This window comes from Oenanthe melanoleuca, chromosome 4 (assembly GCF_029582105.1).
Source record: "Oenanthe melanoleuca isolate GR-GAL-2019-014 chromosome 4, OMel1.0, whole genome shotgun sequence".
Lineage (NCBI taxonomy): Eukaryota > Metazoa > Chordata > Aves > Passeriformes > Muscicapidae > Oenanthe > Oenanthe melanoleuca.
This window is the reverse complement of record NC_079337.1, coordinates 44,679,302-44,701,935: the sequence shown is the minus strand read 5'-3', so window position 1 is coordinate 44,701,935 and position 22,634 is coordinate 44,679,302. Positions and strand designations below refer to the sequence as shown.

Genomic DNA, 22,634 nt, shown 5'->3' with positions numbered 1-22,634 from the left:
AAAGGGCTCTGTTTTCTAGAGGTAGGTGTTCACTCACATCTATATTTCAAAAAGCAATGATCAACTCTTAGAAGTCATGATGTGAATAAATGACTAAAAATAAGGATGACTTTTTGAGGACCTAAATTTTTCTTCAGGATAGTTTCAGTTCTTGACTGCTGTTAGACTGAAGTCATGCTAGTACTACTGTATGTTTTGATATAGTACTTTTGAGCTTAATGGAAACCTGGTCATAGAATACCATGTAAAAGTGAGATGCATTTTGCTATTGAAAGGAGACCATTTCTTCTATAATTTTTAAATCCCCTAACTTCCTTCCCTTCCCTTTGTAATATGCCTATTAGTGGACACAGTTTAACTGGTCTGCAACAGTTTCATTTCTTTGTGCTGGTGTTTTTAATTCCCTCTGTAGGAAGTCTTCGGTCTTGCAGTTCATCAGACTGCTTTAGTAAAGTGATGCCTCCAAGGAAAAAGAGGAGACCTGCAGCAGGAGATGATTTATCTGCTAAGAAAAGTAGACATGATGGGTATGTCATCTTACCATGAGCTAAGACTGATGGAATATCTAAAGTTGAATAGTTGATATATCATGTGTTTAAATACTAATGGAAATGATATTGAAATTTGCTTGGTTTCTCAATGTGGAACCATAGCTGGTGATTGAACTGTGGGATATTGATAAGTATGTGTAAGCTCAGTTTGCATCTCATCTTTCTCTACAGATACAAGAAGCATGTAGGGAAGTTCTCCTTGCTCTAGTTGCCAGCTGTCAAAACGCATACTTATTTGTTCAAAAACAGCTTCTAAGAGATACAGTAGTATTTTCCCATATACATGCATAAGATCTGGATTGGGCATTATCAATCCCTAGCCTGTCAGAAAAGTGAATGTAGTTATAGTCCACTCAGCTCTTGAAATCCTGCTAGTGTCTCCCTGTAATGCTGTGATTTGATACTGAACATATAAGGGGAAATTGCCCAGGTAAGGTGATAGCCAGTGGTTCAGTGGTTATTGAGGTGCTTCTCACTGGACGACAGAAGCCAAATAGGTTATAGAGTGTGCATGAACAGTGTGTTCTTTTGGCATAGGTATTGGATAGCTGAGACCTCTGCAAGTGTTGGGTTTCCAGTATGTAGTGTGTTGAGTCATTCAGAAACCATTTCATGTACTCCCTGTGTGCAAGAATCACTATTTATGTGGACTGAATTCAGAGCTTGAGGCAGTATAGAACTGTACACTCCTGCATGATAGATGCAGGACTATTCTGATGTTGAAAAGTGGCTTATACAGCCAGGAAGTTTGCTTGGCTCTGCATCAATCAGTGGAATTTGAGCATTATTACATTCATGCATTACTGGTGTCTCAGAACACCAGTACTTGCTATGTTTCCATAGCAAGTACCTTCAGGGTGGTTAAAGGAGGCATTTTTCTCCGAACTGTCAGCCTGAAATCAGGCTGGGTACTCTTCTTTTTATACTCTAGCATGGGTAAGAAAACTACTGGTAGCCAAATTAAGCCTCTGGTCATGCCCTTATAACTCCATTGTGCTTAATAGGGTTGCACAACTGTAACTGCACTGGAATTTATTAAATGATCTGTTGATGCAGAAGAAAGAGATTTCAACTCTCTTTCATTGCTTTGTAACATTAAATAGAACAAAAAAGCAGTTCATGTTCTTAATACTTTTTGTTGCTTTTCAGAGATAATGAAATATTAGAGCTAAATAGTTGGTAGAGGACCTTACAGCTTATTCAAAGATAGACATACAGTGTGGAAGCAGTGTGAGGACAGACCGTTTATAGAATATGGAGAGGTTCATAAAACTGAACTCTACCTGCCTTAGCCAAGACACTGATGATAGAAAAAAGCAACCCCCTAAAGAGTAAGGTTGCATATAAGCAAGAAATATTGATTGTGTAATTACATCAGAAAATTATAAAAACCTGATTTTTTGCTCTGTGAATACTAGATATTTAATAGTTTTTAAGAGCTTGTTGAAAATGTAATTTGAAGGAATTTTTTTATATCTCAGTTTATAACTAATGGATTTAGTCTTCATTTTACTGCCATGTAAGTCTCTATTAAAAGAAGACCTCAGCCTGCTTTTAGAATTGGAGGAGAATCCAGATTTGCTAGTCATGAACCATGGGGTAATATCCTCTGATACGGTTCCAGTTTTTATCTGACTGACTTCCTGTAAGGGTTTTTGAGTTTTCTCTGCTTCCCAGAGTGTTTCTTTTGTTTTGGTCTTCAAGAAAACAGTTTATTTCAGCATGACTGGCAATATGAAATTATTTGTTGGACATTCAGCCTGGTCTTGAAGCTGTATTTTCTTTCAAGGAAAGATTTTTACCCCTGTAATCTTCTGTGAACAGGTTAGTCAAAAAAGCAGTCTCCTACTTCCATTTTTGTTTAGTCAGGTGGAGTTCATACCTGTCAAGTTTGTTTTTTGGATCAGACATCTCAGTTAGTTGAGCAGAAATCAGTCTGAAATTAGGAAACTCTGCAGCAATGTGCTGTAGCATACCTAGTGTGCAAATCCAGTTCTGCTTACATTGTGTACAGAGAATGCTATATAAATAAAAACAGTATGGATAGTGGAATCCCAGTTTATAGAATAAGGAGCTCCTAGGCCCAGTTCTCAGTTTCTGTTTTAGAGACAGACTTCCTAGATGCTGAATTCTAGTAACTTAGGATAAGCCTTCATGGGGCACTAGTTTGTGTGGATTCTGTATTAAGTGAAGAAAAGCAGTCAGTGTCTAAAAAACTACACAGTCCTCTCCACACGAGACTGTATTTCCTAACAGAAGTGATTCATCACCTCAAATACTTGATGGAATGACATACATTTTTGTATGTTTCTGTATTACAGTGTCAGACTTGTTAGGGTCACATTAATAAATTCAGTAATTGCAAGTCTCCTCTTTGTTCTCAGTGTGAAAATACTGGGTAGTAGATTTCCAAGGGATGTCATCATTAATGGTTTTACTGCAGCTGAGACTAAATGTTTATCATGTCACCTGGTTTGTCCATTAAATTTTTTTTTTTTTTTAATCTTTAATGGAGTGTTTTGTTGGATGATATGTTCAGTCTTCACTATTTTTGATAATTTCCTATAATCTCTTCAAATCTGATAGTATTATTTTTAGATGTACTTTCTTCCATAAAGTTTCTTTCAGTAGGCCTCTATGCTGAAAGAGAAGACAGTTTCTTAAGACTCTTAAAGTCATAAACTTGGATATATCTTATATCCTTAACTCCAGGCTGTTAGAATACAGCCTCATCTCAGAAGCATCAGTGGAGTTCAGGCAGTTGAGGAACAAATCTAGTTGTGAAATTATTTGGAAATGCTGATCTAGTGCATAGACTGATTATGGAAGACTCCAAACATGTTCATTAGTATTCCACCCTTACATAATAAGAACTTGAATTCTCTTAATTAGTGTTCATAGCATCACCATGAGCCATGCGTGAATGCAGTGTTTCACTGGAAGGGAATTTTTATACCAGTTGATGTATAATAAAAAGAACTTGGTGTTTTATAGATAACAATAAGATTTATCTTGTTTTAAAGCATAGCTGTTGGGAGTAAACAGTTGAGCATGTGCTAACCTGAACATAACGACTTGAAGACTTCATTTGTATTTTCTTCTCCTTATTACGGTATTGGCTTTATTGTACCTAAAACTGTAACAGTATAGAGTATTCTCAGATTGGAGTTAAAATTACATCTTCAGAAAGGTAAAGCAATATTCATGTAAAGATACTTGCTAAGTAAAATGATAGCCCTCACTAGGTAATTGTCTAATGCTGTTTATCTGTTACACTGTATCCAGCCTAATATTATTTTTTCCTTAGGGAAAAATGAGCTAGATGATATAATGTCTTATTCTTTGACAGTGTCATTTAAAAAATAATTCTACTCTTTATTCTGGAGTCACACTGAGGGCAAAAGTTTTGCAGTATTAGGGTATTGTCACCTTAGGAGGATGAAAGGAATATTTATCTACTTCCCTGAAATTTGTTTTTAAACAATTAGATACGTGTTTTCACTCAAATTACCTGTATGTGTAGGAGCCACAAAAGGGCCTACTAACATGAAAAACAGATTTTCTTTATTAAATAGTAAACTCCATGCTCTGTAGTGGGAAAATGTAATTTTTGAAAATGCAGTGTCATTAACATGGAGTGTACTAACTTTCAAAGGTTTTGAAAATCTTTGGTGTTGAGAGTTGGTTTGGTTTTTGTTCTTTTGTTGTTTACTAACTGATTTGGTCCTGCCCCATGGAACACAGCACCTGTGTTCCCATCTGTCACAGATGTGTAGACCTTTCTCCTTAAAGTAGGGGTTTGCAGGTACACACAAGTATAATTTTTCCTTTTTTAGCTTTTCAGTGCACTTGACTTAAACTGGACGTGATTATCAGCATGTGTGTTGTTACACATACTGCTCATTAGATAAGCCTGATAAAGTTCCAAATATTTAACTATTTAGGTATGACTGTAGGTCTTTAAACAGGGAGACATAAGGCATATTCACTTACAAAATTTAATAGTCAAGTCAGTTGGTCCTGAGAGTTGCTTTAAACAGTTTTTGTCATGTCTTGCTAATTGTAAAATATATCTTCTCCCACCCTTCTGTTTCTACTACAGTTTTTATAAAACTATTACTAGAATCATAATTGTGAGCGTGCTTCACTGAAGAAAATTCTTAGTCAAAATTTTAAATTAATTAGTATTAATGGTAGTAGTCTGGGGCATCCTTTTCAATCAAAAATTTACATATTTTGAAATACAAATAATCTGGAAGCAATTGGTTACTTAGTTTGAATTTGTCAGCAATTTGTTACTCAAACAAAATTCAGTAAAGATTTTTTAGTAAGTTTTAGTTGCTTAGGAGCAAAGCTTCTGTTGGTGAATTTCTCGATGTCTTTGGTAAGCACTAACCATCTGAAATAAACAGTCTGTAGATCTTCATGAGAGGTTAACTTTTTCCCCTCTTCCATTTTTCTTTTCTTTTTTCCTCCTCAATGGGCTGTTTCCAGCTTCCACCGTGAAGAGAATGTTTTGTGTGACCTAAGCTCCATGTATTCACTGGTCTTGGTTTGAGTGTTCTGGAACTACACAGCCCAGAGTTGCTGCAGTACCAGGGGCTGTGGGTGGAGCTTTAACCAACTCCAGCACAGGTGGAATATGCTCAGAGCAGTAGATAACCCAGCTTTAAAGACTGCAGTTGAAGAGAACTGCCGTTAGCTTGTTCTTTTTGCTGACAGCAACCATCAGCTCTTACAATGACTTGCCTAGTCACCCCATAATAGCTGGATGGAATTTTCATGCATTTGCTTTCCTACCAAAACAATTAGGAAGAGAAGAAAAGAATTTGGAAAAATATGTGGATGACCATGTATTCAAAGCAGCATGACATGCCTAGACATTGTTTTAATTTTTTTTGTTGTTCATGCTTGCCTATAGCACTTCCAGTTATAAACTGCATTGTCTTACTTTTTTTGCTGGTATATTACTATTCCCTAGCTCACATGAGTATTTCAAATATAAGTTAAAACATGGATGTTATGAGTCAGCTATTAGGTCATGATGAAGCTGCAAGGATCTCTGAGAAAATTATTACATTTTGATGTGGTTAAGCAACTGAAATCACTTTTACAAAATTTAGACAGGTTATCTCATGTTTCTTTTGCTCTGCCCTGTTCCACATTCTTTCCTCTCTCTAGCTGACAAAATCCCTGTTAGAAAGACATAATAAAAAGGGAAAACCTAAATGCTTCTTACTGGGATATTTGTCACAAATAACTTGTGTATTGCTGTCACTGTCCTGACACAGTGTCATGCTAAACTAACAAAAAAATACTATTTTTCAAGTGAAGATTTTTCTGAGTTACTGTACGTACATGTGTGTTTCATCAAAGGTAAATACATACCTACATCTGTAGGTAACGCATTTTTTTTTGTTGTTTTTTTTTGTTGGTTTTTTGTTTTTGTTTTTGTTTGTTTGTTTTTTGTTTTTGTTCCTTGCTGTTCCTGATAGATATCATGTGATGTTTCAGAAATGGAAGGGTAAATCTAAAGGCAAAGGTTCTGAGTTTGGTATTGTCTGGTAGTGACAGGTATAGCAGACACTCTGGAAAAAAATTGTGCATGCACCTTCCTAACTGATGATGGAGAAAAAGCCCTTTAGCAATCTTGCTTCAGTGTCAGCATTCTTTGACAGTGGTACAAATTCTGGTAGCAAAGGTACTGGGTATATTAATTTGCTCTTTCTTTATGGAAGCCATCTTTTTGGGTTTTTTTTTATAATTTTCTCCTGTGCCTTGCCTCCTCCTCCTTTTTCATTTTTTTGAGCAGTGTGTTCTTTCACATCTAATGTGTGCCTGACCCCGCAGTTTCCTCTTACAGACCATCAATATAGAAGCAAATTGCCAAACAGAACTTGGTTGGCATAATGGTTGTGCATCTGTTTGAAAGTACTGGTGCTGGTCATCTTTAGGAAGCTGTGAGCCATTGAGAACTTGCTGTTTAAAACTCAGATCTGTTCATTAGATGTTTGGTACTCCCAAAGTATTCAGATACCTATCTTGTGCACTCTGACAGTGTATTTTTCTGCATAGCAAGAGGTGCTGTCATTAAAACAAAGACAAGGTGCATCATCTTGTGGTATGTACTGAGAAATTCCACAGAGATGAGGAATACTGCAAGATATAAAATGGATGCCAGATGTGTCTGGAAGTTTTGTGTTTTTTCTCCTCTGCAAACATGGTTCTTGAGATAATCAAATCCATATTAATGATAGTTCAGTGGATGTAGTTCTTGAAAACACCTTTACTCTGTGCTGCCAGGTTAACCAAGTTGTCCTAGGCTGAGTAATCTCAGGTACTTGTCTACTTACTTGTAGACTTGCATCTCCCACTCATCTTGCTTCACTAGACGCTTCAGAGACTAGTAGTCTCTTGCTATACAAATAGCTGGCTTGGCTAGGCTGGGATGAGAAACTCATTTAATGTTTGGACTAAGCAGGAAAGGGAGAAAAGAAGAAAAAAAAGAGAAAAGGGTTTGTCATTATGCTCATTATGATCATTAATTTTAGCCGTGCGTAGTCTGTTGTCATTATAAACCATGTCACCTGCGCTGTTAATGCATGTCTGAATAATTACCTCGTAGCAGACAGTGAGATGGTTCAAGATTATATCCCTTTTGACCTTATTTTCTCAACTTGTGAAACTGGCACAAGCTGGAATATCTGTAATCAGTTTTCGTGTCTCAAAAATCGAATTCCAGTGGTCAGGTATTGAGCTTTTTCAACAATCCTAAGTTTGAGGATTTTTCATCGGAGTTTCTTGGCCATATGTTGGGCACTTAATTTATTATTATTATTTCCTGCAGTTCTTAAACTGTGACCTTAGCCTTAAACACAAGTGACTTGCAATGTCTTATTAGTTGTCTGATACTCTTCTGCTATGTGCAGATGCAGAGAATGTATAAAAAGGGCTTTTTTTTTTTTTTTTTTTTTTTTTTTTTGTGTCTGTTCTTGCTCACCATTCCTATTATACATATTACTGGCACTGATGTCTTGTTTCAGGCCAGAGTACTTAGCTCTGCCATTTGCAGATGCAGGAAACCCTTTTTTCTGAAATACCTGAATGACTTAGAGTTCTGTCAAAAAGTCTATTTCTTGAGAGTTCCTTCTTAAATGCACCATATGCATATTGACAGCTTAACGTGTTAATTTGCATGAAAAAGCAGGGCAAGGTAGTTGGTTATCATCCCTTTGTAAGAAAAAGCATCGAGTCTTGTGATAAATACCTTTCTTTGTGAACCTCATTAACTTTGCCATCTCTTAGGTCTCAGCAGTACTCTTACAGTCTTCTTGAATAAAGAGAATAGAATGAAGATGTTGACTAGCTCCTGCTACAGTTTCCAGCTTGGTATTCTACTTGGTGTTTGTCACGTTGTTTGTGACAAAAAAGGGAATACTGAATAATTAGGACTTTTGCCAAAGTGGCAGAATGCCTCCTTTCTTTGTCTTGATTGCTCTGAATTCAGAATAGCCTAAAATTGTTGGATAGGTCTTTCATAGTCACAGTTCATTCTACAAGTATGAAAACGTTATCAGACCCATTAAAAAAAAATTATTCCAACTTGGACTTGTACCTTCTGGATTAGCTCTTACTGAGTGATGCTGTCAGCCTTTTCCTCTGCAACTTCAGTAAAGCTTATGCAAAATAGGTAATTCAAATAGGAAAAGAGTGTTTTCAAAATGAAAAAAAACACCAAACCTAAAAATATGGATGACATTGCAGTGTTCCAGTTTGTTGCAGATCAGTGTGTTTCAGTACAGCGTCAATTTTTTCTTAAGAAATTTCTTAAAAGCCTCATTTGTATTTGTCTTCCAATTAGCAATTTATCATTTTGTTCTGACTAACATTACTTTTCTAAAGGTTAGGTGCTTTAAAGGAACTATGACAGTAAACATGTAATATTTCTTTGAATTCCTGTCAGAATGATCTGTGTGACATTAACTTCTAGCTACACTTCCTCACAGCTGATAACTGAGCAGGGTGGAGAATAGTGGGATCAGTACTCTAAGCTCATAAATCTAGGTGTCTTTTACATGTCTTTCTAGAAGGATGAAACAGTGGTGAAATCAACTCCAAATTAATTTCATTATTCAAATGGTTTCAGAATTCTCCTTGAACCAGTTAGCTGCTTTATTGTCTTCCCACAGCAGGATTTGACATTGTGAGAGGAAGCTCTGCATGTTTGGAACATTTACAGAGCTGTTCTTGGCTACCTCCACTAGACTAAACCGTTTATTTGTTGCTCTTTTCGGCATGTTCCCAAGCTACTGAAGAGTGGTAGAAATGGATCAGCAGTGAATGCATATGCAGCAGTGGATAACTACTTGGACTGCTGAGTCTCTTTCATCTAGCAGGCACAAATGATACTGTCCCTATTTCAGAAGGTGTTACTAGGGGAGTAACCCTTCAAATTCTGTTATATTTTCTGTGCTTTAGGTGTTTCAGATACTAAATTTGTTTCCTTAGTGTAGTTAAAATTCCTTATGCTTCTTGTCAAAGGAGAAGATCATCACCCTGCTGGTAGTGTCTGGGGGAAAGGGCCAGCTTTTCCGGTGGTTCTTTGCTCCATGATGAATGACATTCCTTGGGTTATTGTCGATGAGGACTTTTAACCTTTTTCCTGTGGTTCTTTCTTGTTAGAATAAGTGTAAGTCTTGTCTCTTGTAGCATTTATGCCTTTTTGAGATGGCAAAAAGTATTTGCAGTTTTCTGTAGTTAATAATGCAAAGTGCACAAAGTATGGGTGTGCCTAGAGCCAACCTGTGTTGACTGTGACATAGACTTCTCTGGCCTTAGACCCACAGCTGGATTGTAGCCCATCGGTTGACTCTGGTAATTGGTGGTGTAAGGCAAGGCCTTACTGTGAACTTACACAGAACAGTTTGGGGTTGAATTTGAGCTAACCTATATTTGTTTTAGGGGAAGGTCATTTACATGGGTAATGATTATGAATCAGTAGAAGTATGACACAGTGAGTGAACAAACTATTTAGCTTTAGTGATTCTTAAGCAGTGTTCCAAATGACTGGATATGAGGACAGAATGTTGAGTAAACTGAAAGGAATAATATTTCTGCTAAGAATGGCAGCTTACTGGGAGATTGCTTTTAAAAATGTTGATGAGTTAATTACTTGTTTGTTTTTCTTTTTTTTTTAAGTATGTACAGAAAATACGATTCAACTAGAATAAAAGCAGAGGAAGAAGAAGTATTTTCGAGTAAGAGATGCTTAGAATGGTTCTATGAATATGCAGGTAAGTGTGAAATGCAAATTTCCTACCAATAACAATTTAATTTTATTGGAATATGAAAATTGCATTAACTGAGCTTTCAAAAGACTGAATATAAAGAGTTTTTTTTGTATTAGTCTTAAGAGAAACTTGCCTTTATCCTGTGTGATGTGACGTTGAAAAGTTCAAGGTTCAGTTTTTGTCTTTGTCTATATCCTATAAAAAGAACAGAGGTGGTGTGTAATTTGAAATGTTTTGGAACATGTATACTTTACTATTCAAATCTACAGTGAAAGCTGTACTTCTGTTGAAATGTTGTTACCTCTTTGTCATCTGCCATGTTAGTGCTGTATAGTACAGAATTAACCTCAGAAGTGGTGTGTCTTTAATTAAAAAATTCTGAAGGATAAGGGAGGTAGTAAAACTAGTGTTGTTCCTGCTGAATCTGGTGCTTAGGATTTCAAGCAAAGTGAATTAATTCAAATATCCTGTACTAGTTTTATCAGATAGTTTTCCGTCACAAGGTCTAGGAATGGTAGCCTGCATTATTTATTCTTGCTCTTGTGTATGAGAACTTTCTTCAGGCATTACTTCTAGGAATGTTAATTATAGTCTGTGGTCACAAAAGGTGATCCTTTATTATTGAAGTTGGTTGTTGTATTTGTTTTCCTGCATGTGTTTTCTGAAAGGAAGAATTTGACATATGGGGGAAAATGATCTCATGACTGTAAAGACCAAAAAGAAATTAGATAGATGTTTAATGTCATCTTGCAGTTTTGAATATCATGTCTAACATCTTGTTCTGTCTACTTTTAAAACATAATGAAGAGTGACTTAATTTGATGTAACAAGCCATTTTTTTCTCCTAATAAAGTTACATAAATGAAATTAAATACTTTGAGATCTCACTTGTCTGTGGCAGTCTGTGAGAGGAGATTCAGGCAAATTCAAGCCAAATCTAACCTGTTAGATTGTCTGCCTTTCTGACCAGCTTGATTTATTTTTTTACTCTAGCAACAGGCATGACTCATTTTTGTCAAGACTTTCATGTAAAGAAAGGATGAAAGGAAGGCTTTGTGAAAGAACTTTGGGGTTTCCACTGCATGCATGCACCAAGATAAAACAGAAAAGTGGAGAGTAGGATTCTGTTTACAGTATTGAGTAACATTCTAAAAATTGAATTTTCAAGGAATAATCTCTTGTGTTCTTGCTTTGTAAGTCTTCTTTATGCAGACAGTTGACACTGCATTTGTGTTTTTTTCCCCTCCCTTGGTGTGTTTTTGCATTACAGAATGAGTCTTTTTAAAGGCTGTTGTGTACACTCTGAGAACTGAGTGGCTGTTATGAAAAGATGGGAAAAGACATAATTAAACCTTGTTATTTCTAGAAGAGATCACATAATAATAAAATACAGATTGATCTTCCCTTTATAAATCCTGTTTTTCTTCCACATGACCTTTATATTGGAGGAAAGTAGGCATTTCAGCCTGTATTTTTTTCAAATTAGCCCTTTCAAACATGAGTCAAATAATTCTAACAAAATAGTTCAAATACTTAAAGTGTACTTAAAAATAGAATTGCACAGTACAATTCTTAATGCTTGTATAATTTTTTCAGGAATATTATAGGAGTTACAAATACCTTAAGACCATATTGTATTAATGGTGCATTTTTATTTTGAATATTTTTTTCCTTTTAGGTAGGCAGAGAAATAACTGTAATTCATTATTTCCTTCCCATTGCATTTACTATTAGTTAGATGATATGTGGCCATGGTGTATGAATAAGCAGGATAACATTATATAAAGATAGTATATGAAACAGTGAGGAATGAGATTCTGGGAATGATAATGTATATCTTGTATATATCTTGTATAGCTTGTATATCTTGTATAGCTGTATATCATGTTTTTATGTGATTTGATCTTGTAATAACAGTAGAGATTCCAGCCAGGGAATGAGTTTCACTAGATCGTCCACTCATTTAAGTGTGGAAATATTATGTGGGTGTTCTGTTAGTCTTAAGTGCATTATTCAAAATCTTACTAATTTACACTTCCAAGATTAATGGGTAGAAAGATCAAGAGGGATGAAAAGTTGTTTTACATTTTCTGTTTTCAAAGGTGAGATAAAGATTTATCCAAGTCTGATAGTAAGCGTGGAAATATTTATATCATGTCAAAACAAACAAACTGTTTGAAAGTTAGGTTGTACTGTGTGATTGCACTTCTTTTGTGGAGGACAGGGTATTTTAAATTTTAGAGATTAAATAAAAGACATTTTGTTTGCAGGCACAGATGACGTTGTAGGGCCAGAAGGTATGGAGAAATTTTGTGAAGACATTGGAGTAGAACCAGAAAATGTAAGTTCAGAATCCATTTTGAAAATGCATTATCTGCTATGGTGTATGTGAGTCAGCCTTACTGCTCTTGCTGTTCCACCAAGAATTAAAAATTTATTGAGACTTTAAAAAAATTGAAGAAATATAAACCAGGGAGGTTTTGAAACACATTTGGGAAAAATATTGTGGACAGTAGTGGCCATTATACCACTTCTATAATAAATTCCAAAATAGTGTAGCAAAGTTCTGAACTTTGCACTTACACAAGTAAAAGCATTTGTAGCCTGCTGAACAGTGGTTATTTGTAAAACATGGTGGATCTTTTTGTAAAGTTCTCAATCTCCTTTTTTTTTTTTCTTTTAAACAGGTAGTTATGCTTGTGCTAGCATGGAAGTTGGATGCACAAAACATGGGCTACTTTACATTACAAGAATGGTTAAAAGGAATGACATCACTACAGTAAGTGCTTTGAAAATTCTCAAGTTTGTTATAGTAAACACAGCTTTTCAGAAAAAACACACTTTACTGTTTTGACTCATAACACCTAAAGCAAAGAGCTCTGCCATGGAGTTGAAGTCACAAGTTTTTGACCTGATTTATGATGATATGTTCACTTAGACAACTTGAAACCTAGCATTGCACATTTAAATACATTTGAATTAAAAGGTCTGCAGTCTCAATAAAAGAGAAATGTCATGAGGTTTGATGCACTTTCTGTCTTCAAGGACACCTATCTTTGTTGCTGGATTGCACATATCTTTTAGATACTGGTATGTTGTCAGAGTGATTTAAAGTGTTAAATAATACAAACCTTTTCTGTAACTGCATTCTTCATTTTAAGAGTTGCTTTCTCCAGTCAAGAGCTTAATTTTATGGCAAAATCAACATAAAGTTGAATACTCGTGTTTCATACACAGTTGGAGAAAGAAAGAGAGAACTGTTTTGACTTACCTTCCAGAAGAGTATTACTAAAACTGTGTAGGAGGTCCTATAGTTCCAGCAAGACTTCAGAAGCATTTTTCACTGCTTTGATTTGCTATTGGTTTGTCATGTGTGGACAAGCTCTTAGTTTTATCTTTTGGAGAGTGCATTTTTTACAAAGCCAGTCATTCCCACTGTAAGACCTTGCTACTTTATCTAAATTTGTTTCACACTATGGGCTTAATAAGGCATTTTATGCAGACATGCTCAAAAACATGCTTCTGTACAGAGTGATATGTTTTGAACAGGTTAATGGGGGATACATGTTAGAGATTCTTTCTTAGAACATCAGACATCTCAATAAGAATGCAGACTCTAAACTCACTTGGTTTTTGTTTTGTAGGTGTGATACTACAGAAAAATTGAGAAATTCTCTGGATTACTTGAGATCTTTATTAAATGAGCCTACCAATTTTAAACTTATTTATAGATATGCCTTTGACTTTGCACGGGTAAGTACTGTGCATTTGAAATTACAAACTTTGCTGTCATAATAATAATTGAAAGACAGTATACTTCTAAATTTGTTTCTCTGAAGGTACCATTCAAGATTGCTTCTAACAAATGGAACCATTTGTTTCTAAAACAGTGTATGCAAGATAAAAAAATGGAAAAGTATTAGGATGTGTAATGCTTAGTGGTTTAGTGACATGTTGTTATGTCTCTGCCTCAAGCTATTTCATGACTTCAGGGAAATCATTTAGGCCACATTCTGTTGTATATTGGAGCTTTACCACTGAGTTCCCCTGACTTTGTAATTACTGTGGGTTTTTTTACTCTGAATTTTGTGAGCATAAACATATTTAAAATGGGAAGGCACTTCACACATTTCAATAGCTGGTAAAAGTGGGTAACATGATAAAAGCTGGATATTATATAAGTACTGATTCAGAAGATTGGAATGGTTTTAATGATGATTTCAGTATTTATTAAAAAATACTGTTATATCAGTCTTCCTGCTATAAAAGATGCTTTGATGAAATTTTGCCTGCAATGGAACCAATATACATAAGACTATTCATACTTGGAGGGAGTAATAAGAGAACTTTTCCTGAAACAACATTTTGAAATAGAATTTGGACATCTATTTTGCTAATGTGATGGAATTACAGAAGGCTTAACATAAAAAGGTAAGATTGAACCTCAGATTTCAGGGCAAGAGAACTAAAAATATTAAGAAAACTTGCACTAAAAAAAGTAGCATGAGAAAAATAAGAAGAAATTGAACGATAGCAGTTCTTCTAGTCTCTAATTAGCAATTCATATTTTTGGTACCTCAGTGCTTTCTTCATTTCAGCATTGAGATTTATGGTATTTCACTTTTAAACAAGGAAATTTGCAGCCGAATATAAAAAAATGCATGGGATTAGTTAGAGAGGAAAAGAAAAGCTATATCAACCTCTTTATTCGTCCCTTGCTGTATGCTTTATTCTGCCAGTTTTGCTTAGTGTGAAATGCAAAGACATTGCTTAAGAATGGTGAAATATTTGGGATAGAGAGCAAACCTGTGCCAGCTGATGGCCTGTCAAAAGTAAGTGCAGATACTTAAAAGGTGGATAGTCTTCTCAAGAGATACCAGACTGCTGTGACAAACAGTGGTATCAGAAAAGAATTTAAACATTGAGACACAGGTGCTGTGACTTCATTTGTGACAAAAAGCCCTTGTAGATTATAGAAATTGAAATTAATGATATATAAACTGGGGAATATTTGGCTAAGATGATTATTGAACTTTTGATACTACAGACTTGGGGAAAGTCAGTAGGGGGAACAGCATCTAGTAAGAGTAGAAAAGAATGCTGAGAAAGGTGGATGTATTTATAGATGCCAGATTAAACAGGGTGTAATTTTTTTTAGGATCATTGAAGTGATTGATAGAAAAAAGCTGATGGTTTCACATTCAGGAGATTGTATAATTTCTGTCCTAAGGATAAATCTTTCAGGGAAGTGCTCCGTGGCAAAAAAGCCACTTGTCTAAACTTCCTAAGTTTTAAGAGAAAAAAAATTTGAAAGAGTCTGTTGATTTGGCATTTAAAGTTAGTTTGTGAAGAAAAATGTATCATCAAGGTTTCATGTGGCAAGCACAATTTAAGTCAGCATAGATTTGAGGAAATAATTTAAAACACCCTATGTTGATATTAAGTACAAATCCATTCCTCAATCCATGTTTGCCCTTGTTATTGCCAAGTTTGAGAACATACTGATGCATGTATTACGTGGCTTAAATAGATCTTTAATGATAAATATTAGGGGGGAAAGTACCAGGAAGACTGTCTATCATTAGTGTAAAACAAATAGCCAGATAAAACAAAGTTTGTTAATAAATTCCTTCAACTGTATCCAAGGAATGTAAGTGTCCAGAATGCATGCTTAGAATGTAATTGCATCATCTGTCATGGCCATAGATGTGCCATTAGGCAGTTGGAGGTAGGTAGAAAGGGCTTATCTGAACAATTTGTTCTGATCAGTAGTCAGAGAGAGAGAATGTAGAAATGTAACAATATAAGGCATGAAAAACCAGTGTGGCCAAAGTAAAAGCAATACAGCCTGATTTCATTAATACTTGTGTATGAGAAGAATTCAGAGTATAAATAGTAGGTAAAATAAAATGTATTCTGACAGCAGCATTATTTCTGCTTAAAGGTATTTGTGACGGAAGTGTAGACGGGCTTTGGAAAGAGAATTAGTTTTAGAACTTTTTGAAATTGAAAATAACTGGAAGTTTTATATCATACTAGTACAGAAATGCCTTTGTGGGTTTCTTCTTCATCTTTTTTACTAATTGAAAAGCCTAGTTCTTAATGGAATTTTTTTTTCTCTAAATCCCTCTTGGATTTAGTGCCCAGAATGCAGAACAGCATGCTTTCAGAATTGCTGGTCTCCCCACTTCGCTTTCAAAACAAATCTGCATTAAATTCTGTCAATGCAATTTTAGAACTGAGGAGTGTTTAGTATGAAATGGACATAACCTTGTGACTAGAGCATTCAGCTGTTGACTGAGAACTGGGATCTTGCTTTGTCACGTCCTTCCTATGTGGTAGAAGACAATTCAGTTATGATTTGAGCTTGGTCTTTAATAAAGATGTGTATTCTGTAATGCATAGAACTGCATTTGTACAGGTGAGACATAGGGCTCCATTCCCTTTGTCATGGGCAGCTACCTGTCTTGCAGTGATCTATTAGATACTCCCTGCATCCATAATATCCCTGTGTGGGATATGTCTGGGTGGACATCAAGCTGTCCATGAGCCAACAGTGAGCTCCTTTCCCCCAGAAAGGCAATGGTACCCTGGGCTGCATTGGGAAGGGCATTGCCAGCAGGCTGAGGGAGGTGATCCTGCCCCTCAGCTTAGTCATCAGGAGTGCTGTGCCCAATTCTGGGCTCCTTGGGACAAGAGAGACATGGTGCTTCTGGAGCAGGTCCAGTGGAAGGCAGTGAGGTTGGCTAAAGGATAGGAGCTTACCAATGTCTATCAGTATCTGCAGGGAGGGTGTCAGAGAGTGGATCCAGGCTCTTCTCAGTGGTGCCAAGCAATAGGATGAGTCAGTAAGCAGAAAGTGATGCACAGGAAATTACACCTGAATATGGGGAAGAACTTTGCTGGGCAGGTGACCACACACACTGGAACAGACTGCTCAGAGAGACTGTGGAGTCTCCCTCACAGGAGATATTCAGGAACCACTTGAGTGCAATCCTGTGCCTTGTGTGCTGGGGTGATCCTGCTTGAGCAGGGGGTTGGACCTGATGACCTGCTGTGGTCCCTTCCACTTACCTATTCCATGATTCTGTAATACCCTGTATTTTCTTAATTTAGACTTTGCAGTCCACTGTCATGAATACCGAGAACAAGGTCTACATTAGCTAATATGGAAATTTGTTTTTTGTTATTTCATTAACTTGTCAGTTTGTAGCTCAGTGCTATAACCAAGGCACAGAAGTGTGGGGGTTTACATCTCTCAGTAAAATCGGTTTAATTTCATGATAACAAATGTAGATGAATAAACTACTTAACAAAATGGAATCATACACATATGTGTTACTTTGAGTTGTGCAGAAGTTATGTTACTAAATATTTGCCACTGATTAACAAACCTGCTGGGTACAGATGCTGCTGCTTTTAGTTAGCAGAAACAAAAAAAATCAGCCCTTAAGCATAAATACGCTGTTGTTACATTGAACTAAAACTGGATAGTCCAGAGAGGAATCTCAATGTGCTAGTATATTATGTTCTGTCTGCTGATTTGATAATTCAATCTGAATTTCATGTAATCAGTTAGAATAATAAAGATCCTCCCTTGGCTCACTGTGGCAGAGTGAAGGAGTCAAGTAGCACTGAGTGTCTATTGAAAGTCTGTGTAGTTGTAATGATAGGGTAAGAAGTGGGTACAGTACTGCTATTCTGAGAGGTGTGGCTGTGCAGAGGTTTCCTGCAAAGGTGGCTGGGGATCTGATGGCCATTGCTTGCTAGGGAGGTGTGAAGTCAGAAATGACTTTACACCTCATCTGCCATAATGGTGATGTTTTATTGGGAACATCTATAGAAAGCAACATCTCTGTATAGCAAGCCATTACCTATAAGGAAGGAAATTTTACTGGCAAGTTGTGTTTTATTAAAAAACACTGTTAGATACTGCTATATATTATTTATTTGTTAATTTATTTTGTCCTTGGGTGAGCTATGAGGGAAGTGAAAAATCTGGAATTTATGCTCTCTTTTCCTTTTTGATCTTTTCATGCAGGAAAAGGACCAGCGCAGCCTAGATATCAATACTGCCAAGTGTATGTTGGGCCTCCTTTTAGGAAAAGCATGGTCCCTTTTTCCAGTCTTTCATCAGTTTCTAGAGGTATGAAATTGGAAACAGAATGACAGGGGTTTTTTTAATCTGTCTTCTCTGATACTTTTAACTTGAGGTAGAATGAACAGCTAAGAATCCTGTTTGGGATATAATAACCACCAAAGCAGCACATGCAACTGGTTATTTTTCCTTTCTTTCTTTTTCCCAAATTTCTATGTTGTTAAGATTTGTGTAATGCAGAACAAACTATAGAATGTTATTTATTTGCTTCTGGCCTTTATTTTATTGCTGTATGTTTGGCCTCCAAAAGATGTTGGAAGCATGATTCAACACTAGTTTAAATACTTGCTGGTTTAATCCATTTTAGTTTTAGATGGCATACAAATTAAAATAATAATGCATCACAAAATTTAAATTTTCTATAAGAAAGTCTGAGTTTAAGACAGTTGAAAATACATTTCAGTAATTTCTGTTTCTTGCCTCAAGCAGCAATCAAAATACAAAGTTATCAATAAGGACCAGTGGTGTAATGTTCTTGAATTCAGCAGAACAATTAACCTTGACCTCAGTAACTATGATGAAGATGGAGCCTGTAAGTACTACCATATGGTGATGTTCTAAAATAATTTATTTCTCTGAGCTTAATCATTCAGTGTCCTTTTACAAAATTTTGTAAAATACAGTTATTTGATCTCTCTACAGGGCCAGTGTTGTTGGATGAGTTTGTGGAATGGTATAAAGGAAAACAGATGACATAGGAGTTTAACTATGCACAGCCACTCAAGAGTCACTGTTACCACAGTTATGTCAACCATTAGCCATAAACTGCTATTTGTATCAAAGTGCATGCTGCTTTTCTTGCACTGCATCCCTTTGGCAGGGAACTTTTGATGTTTGCTATTTAACAAGCTAGCTATGCTTGCTGTTTAGCATTGTTCTCTTTGAAGGCTGCTTTGCATTTTGTATTTACACTACAAATTGGTGAACTTGCCAGAGTCTTCACTGTGATTATGTGTATATTGCTGTCTAAATTTTGTATATGTGTATAAAAAAAAAGCTTCACCTAGGAATTATTTCTGCAGAAATGTATTGTAAAAATAATTTTGTGGCATATTTCTAATCATCACTTACATGTCTGTTGAAACTTTAGTTATTTTGTTTTTCTTTTGGTCTCAAATGTAACATTTCAGACTTTCTGGACATTGTTATGTGAAAGAACTATATACAGTTTCAATGTTACTATTCAAGATGCCAGTTTCTGAGAAGAGAAGACATGCTATGATTTCCTTCATCAGAATTTGCCAAACCTGACCTAATGCTTTATAGGAATGGAATATTGGTGTCTTAAAAGAGATATCTACATATAAATATTTCAACACTGTCATAGTTGTATATGCCACAGATGATTTCCATTTGAAGAAAAAAGTACTGACTTTTTAATGTTAAAACTGCAGTAGTCATTACAGGTACAAATGAACAAATTAAAGTACCTTTTAAAAATGGGTTTTAGACTTTTGTAAATTGCCTTTGGCATACTCCTTTTAATTTTTGGTGTACCAAGAGTGTTTGGACTATGTTGTGATCTAGTGATGCAATGACATTGAAAGTTCTAGCTGAAATAAGTGGTTTGGGGAATGAAGTATGCTCACCCCTAGCACAGACATAATAAAAGTTTTGGGGATTTTTTTGTTTGTAACACTAATCTTTCCAAGGGCCTCCAGCTTCATGTTTCCAAGTACTTAAAAATGTGGTATCAGAAAAAATACAATGTTGAGTAGTCTAAATATTTTATTTTTCTTTCCTGTTGGGGATTAAAGTTTCCTGGCAGAATGTCCATTGCAGGCAATGGGCGTCTAAGACACCAGCATTAAATGACAGTACTTTTTTGCAGGGACCACTGCCTATTTCTCTCATGTCTTTATCTGTATGGAATGGTTCTAGTGATTATTTTGGGAAAAATGAGTGAATGGAATAATGTTTAAGTTCTGTAATTTTGTCATGTTGTCTTTGCCTTACCCTTCTTTATTAAGTAATGTTAGTGTTGATATTTATAAATAGGTTCTTGAAGTATCCGGTGCTATTAAACTTTGATCCCTAAGAATTTATTAAAATGTTATCGACTCATGGAGCATTTAACAAAAAAGGCCAGTGGGTGTTTTGGAACAACAAATAACATTAATTTTCTACAGAAATATTTCACAAGGTATTGGCAGTTTTGTTATTTCCCTAGAATGTGATCCAGGGGAACAGGAGGAAAGTGTTTTTTGTTGGAAGTGAAATTTTCTTCTATGTCAAAGGCTCTAGCCTTTCTTCAAGTCAGGAACAACTTGACTTGCCATTGACTTGACTCCTTTCAGGATTAAGCATAGTTTAGAAAAAGCACATTAGTTTGCTGCCCTGGGCCAGGAAGTTGTAATTGTGGTGCTCCAGGTGGTCAGTTGTGTTCAGATCTGTTTGTTGTTGTTCTTGGTTTTTGTTTTTCAAGCTCAGCTGCCAAAGACAAAAACTGTGTCTGTTTGTGTATATTTGTATATACGTAAATATACAATATACATGCATATACAAAAACTAGAATTTCATGATTCTAAGAAGAAAATACTACCTTTCCTGTGAAATACCTACATTTGGACTTCTGTAACACTAAATAGCGCTTTTTAAAGTTAGTAGTGGTAAAACATACACAGTCAGTGCTTTCCATGTATTAATGCACATAACCTTAATTCCATGTTTGATGCCAGTTTGCACAAGAAATTGAGTGGAGTGTGGTATTTAATGTTTACAATAAGCCTCTTAAGAAAACACATCTTTTATGAAGACTTCTGATGTAAATGTATATATTACAGTAGTATTACTGTAAGGAAATACCAGTGGAGCTGCTGGTTTAGTTCTTCAAAGAATGAACTTAGAAGCAATATAACTTTTAACATTAGGCCAAACTGTGATTGCCAAGATTTTAAGTGAAGTAGGTGTAATTGTTCATAAAACATTAAGCTAGCTGTTTACTCTAGGAAACTGTGCAGCATGAACTGCGTGAATCCTGCAACAAATACAAGTTTGTATAAGAGGTTTTGTATGTCACAAATAACTGAGCTTCCAATAACGGAAGCAAGAGCCAAAGACACTTTTAATCTATTACTGTTATAGGTATAGCTTTCATATAATGGTTGGCAGAAATCAGTTCAACTAGGTGTTAGCAGTTTTGCAAATGTTTATTAGAATAAAAAATTCAGTTAAAAGCAAAGAAATGGGGGGAAAAAACCTCAGAAAGTACTTGTGCTGTGTAAACAAACAAACTTGTTTATTTTAATTTGGGTAAAAGTAACTGGAAGTGATGGAAAGGAAGAATGTGTTTGGAAATGAATCAGATGCTGCAATTTTTTTCATCCATTTGAAGCAGTATGAATCTGTAGCCATCAGCAGGTTTATAAACATGCATCTTCATAAAGTAAACCACAGATTCAATTACAGCTAGCAGAGACAGCTTTACTGACATTATAGTGAACAAATGGGCTGAAATGGACCTGTATGGTTTGATGAGCTTCCCTGTGCTATCTATCCTGCTGGTTTTGCTACATAAGCAGATCTTAACATTGCCTGCTTCTGTATATTGGAGAAACTTCTAATAGTTCTGGAAACATAACTAACCTACTTAGTTCATCTTGCATTTAGTACAAGTGTGGCATTTTCTTTTTTTTTATTACGCCCTGAAATATCTGCTGTATATTTTTTTTTTTTCTTGTGGGTTACCCTCCCAGCCCTTATGAAGAGTAATGTCCAAAATATGCTGTTTTCTGGGACAAGACACTGAGAGATCATTCCTGAAAAAATGTCATGGGTCTTGTGGTGTACTGTTATAGAACTTCCAGCAGAAACTTGATGATCAATCTACAGCTCCATTTCTGGTATTTGGGAGATGTAAATTTTAAAGACAGTTAGTGAAAGTGAAACAGTGCCCAGAGACTATAGCAGTTGATGTCCTTTGAGAGATGACAAACATTTGGAGCTCTATGGACTCTTAATAATCCTAAGGATGTTTTCAACCTAAATGATTCTATTAATGTTAGTAATCAAAACAGTCCATGAATTAAATTTCCTTCTAAAACAAAGTGATACTAAGTATTTAAAGTATTAATATAATTCTCTCTTATTGTTGTTTTTTCACTTTTTATCTTTTCCAAGGAAAGCAAGCTGAAGAACATAGAATTTACTGAAATTATTTGTATACTTGAGAGTTCAGTTAAAACCTCTTTAACGTTGTCTTTAAGCTACAATAAATACTTGGGCTATCTTTGTGTAGCCATTTCTAATTCTGCAGAGGCTTCTCCCATTTTACCACAAACACACGTGTTTTATTTAATCAGAAATATGCTCATACAATCAAAATTAGTTACAGCTTATTGCTACTTGGTTCCCAAGTTACTATTTTGAAGGGCAAGAAATGTACTTCAGTTGTGTTAAGGTTTTCCCAGATTTCTGTTGACCCTTGGTCACAAGTCTAATAAATTGTTTGATACTTTTGGAATTAATATAGGCAGCTTTAAAGGTTAGCCTGTGCCCTGGTTTTATTTATAGCTGCTAACATACCTCTTTCTAGGCCTCATATTTTGTCTTTTGTAGAATCCATCCACAAACTGAATAGTTTGTTTTCTGTAATTGAGACCAAAATTCAGCTTTTTTTTTGTTTGCTTTTTTTTT

The 22,634-nt window shown here is 35.6% G+C and overlaps 1 protein-coding gene across 5 annotated transcripts in view; it reads left to right on the top strand.

Moving 5' to 3' along the window:
• The window catches only part of DCUN1D4 (defective in cullin neddylation 1 domain containing 4), a 40,200-nt gene extending 17,566 nt beyond the window's left edge, over positions 1 to 22,634 (top strand). For 3 of the 5 annotated variants that reach the window (XM_056490760.1, XM_056490759.1, XM_056490761.1), the window contains 8 exons: positions 413 to 527; positions 9,750 to 9,844; positions 12,112 to 12,182; positions 12,529 to 12,620; positions 13,486 to 13,594; positions 17,883 to 17,987; positions 18,429 to 18,531; positions 18,642 to 22,634. In XM_056490760.1, coding sequence (XP_056346735.1) covers positions 413 to 527; positions 9,750 to 9,844; positions 12,112 to 12,182; positions 12,529 to 12,620; positions 13,486 to 13,594; positions 17,883 to 17,987; positions 18,429 to 18,531; positions 18,642 to 18,697 — 746 coding nt within the window. In that variant the 3' untranslated portion in view covers positions 18,698 to 22,634. The remainder of the gene's footprint in view (positions 1 to 412; positions 528 to 9,749; positions 9,845 to 12,111; positions 12,183 to 12,528; positions 12,621 to 13,485; positions 13,595 to 17,882; positions 17,988 to 18,428; positions 18,532 to 18,641) is intronic. The other 2 variants (XM_056490763.1, XM_056490762.1) reach the window with 1 other exon arrangement.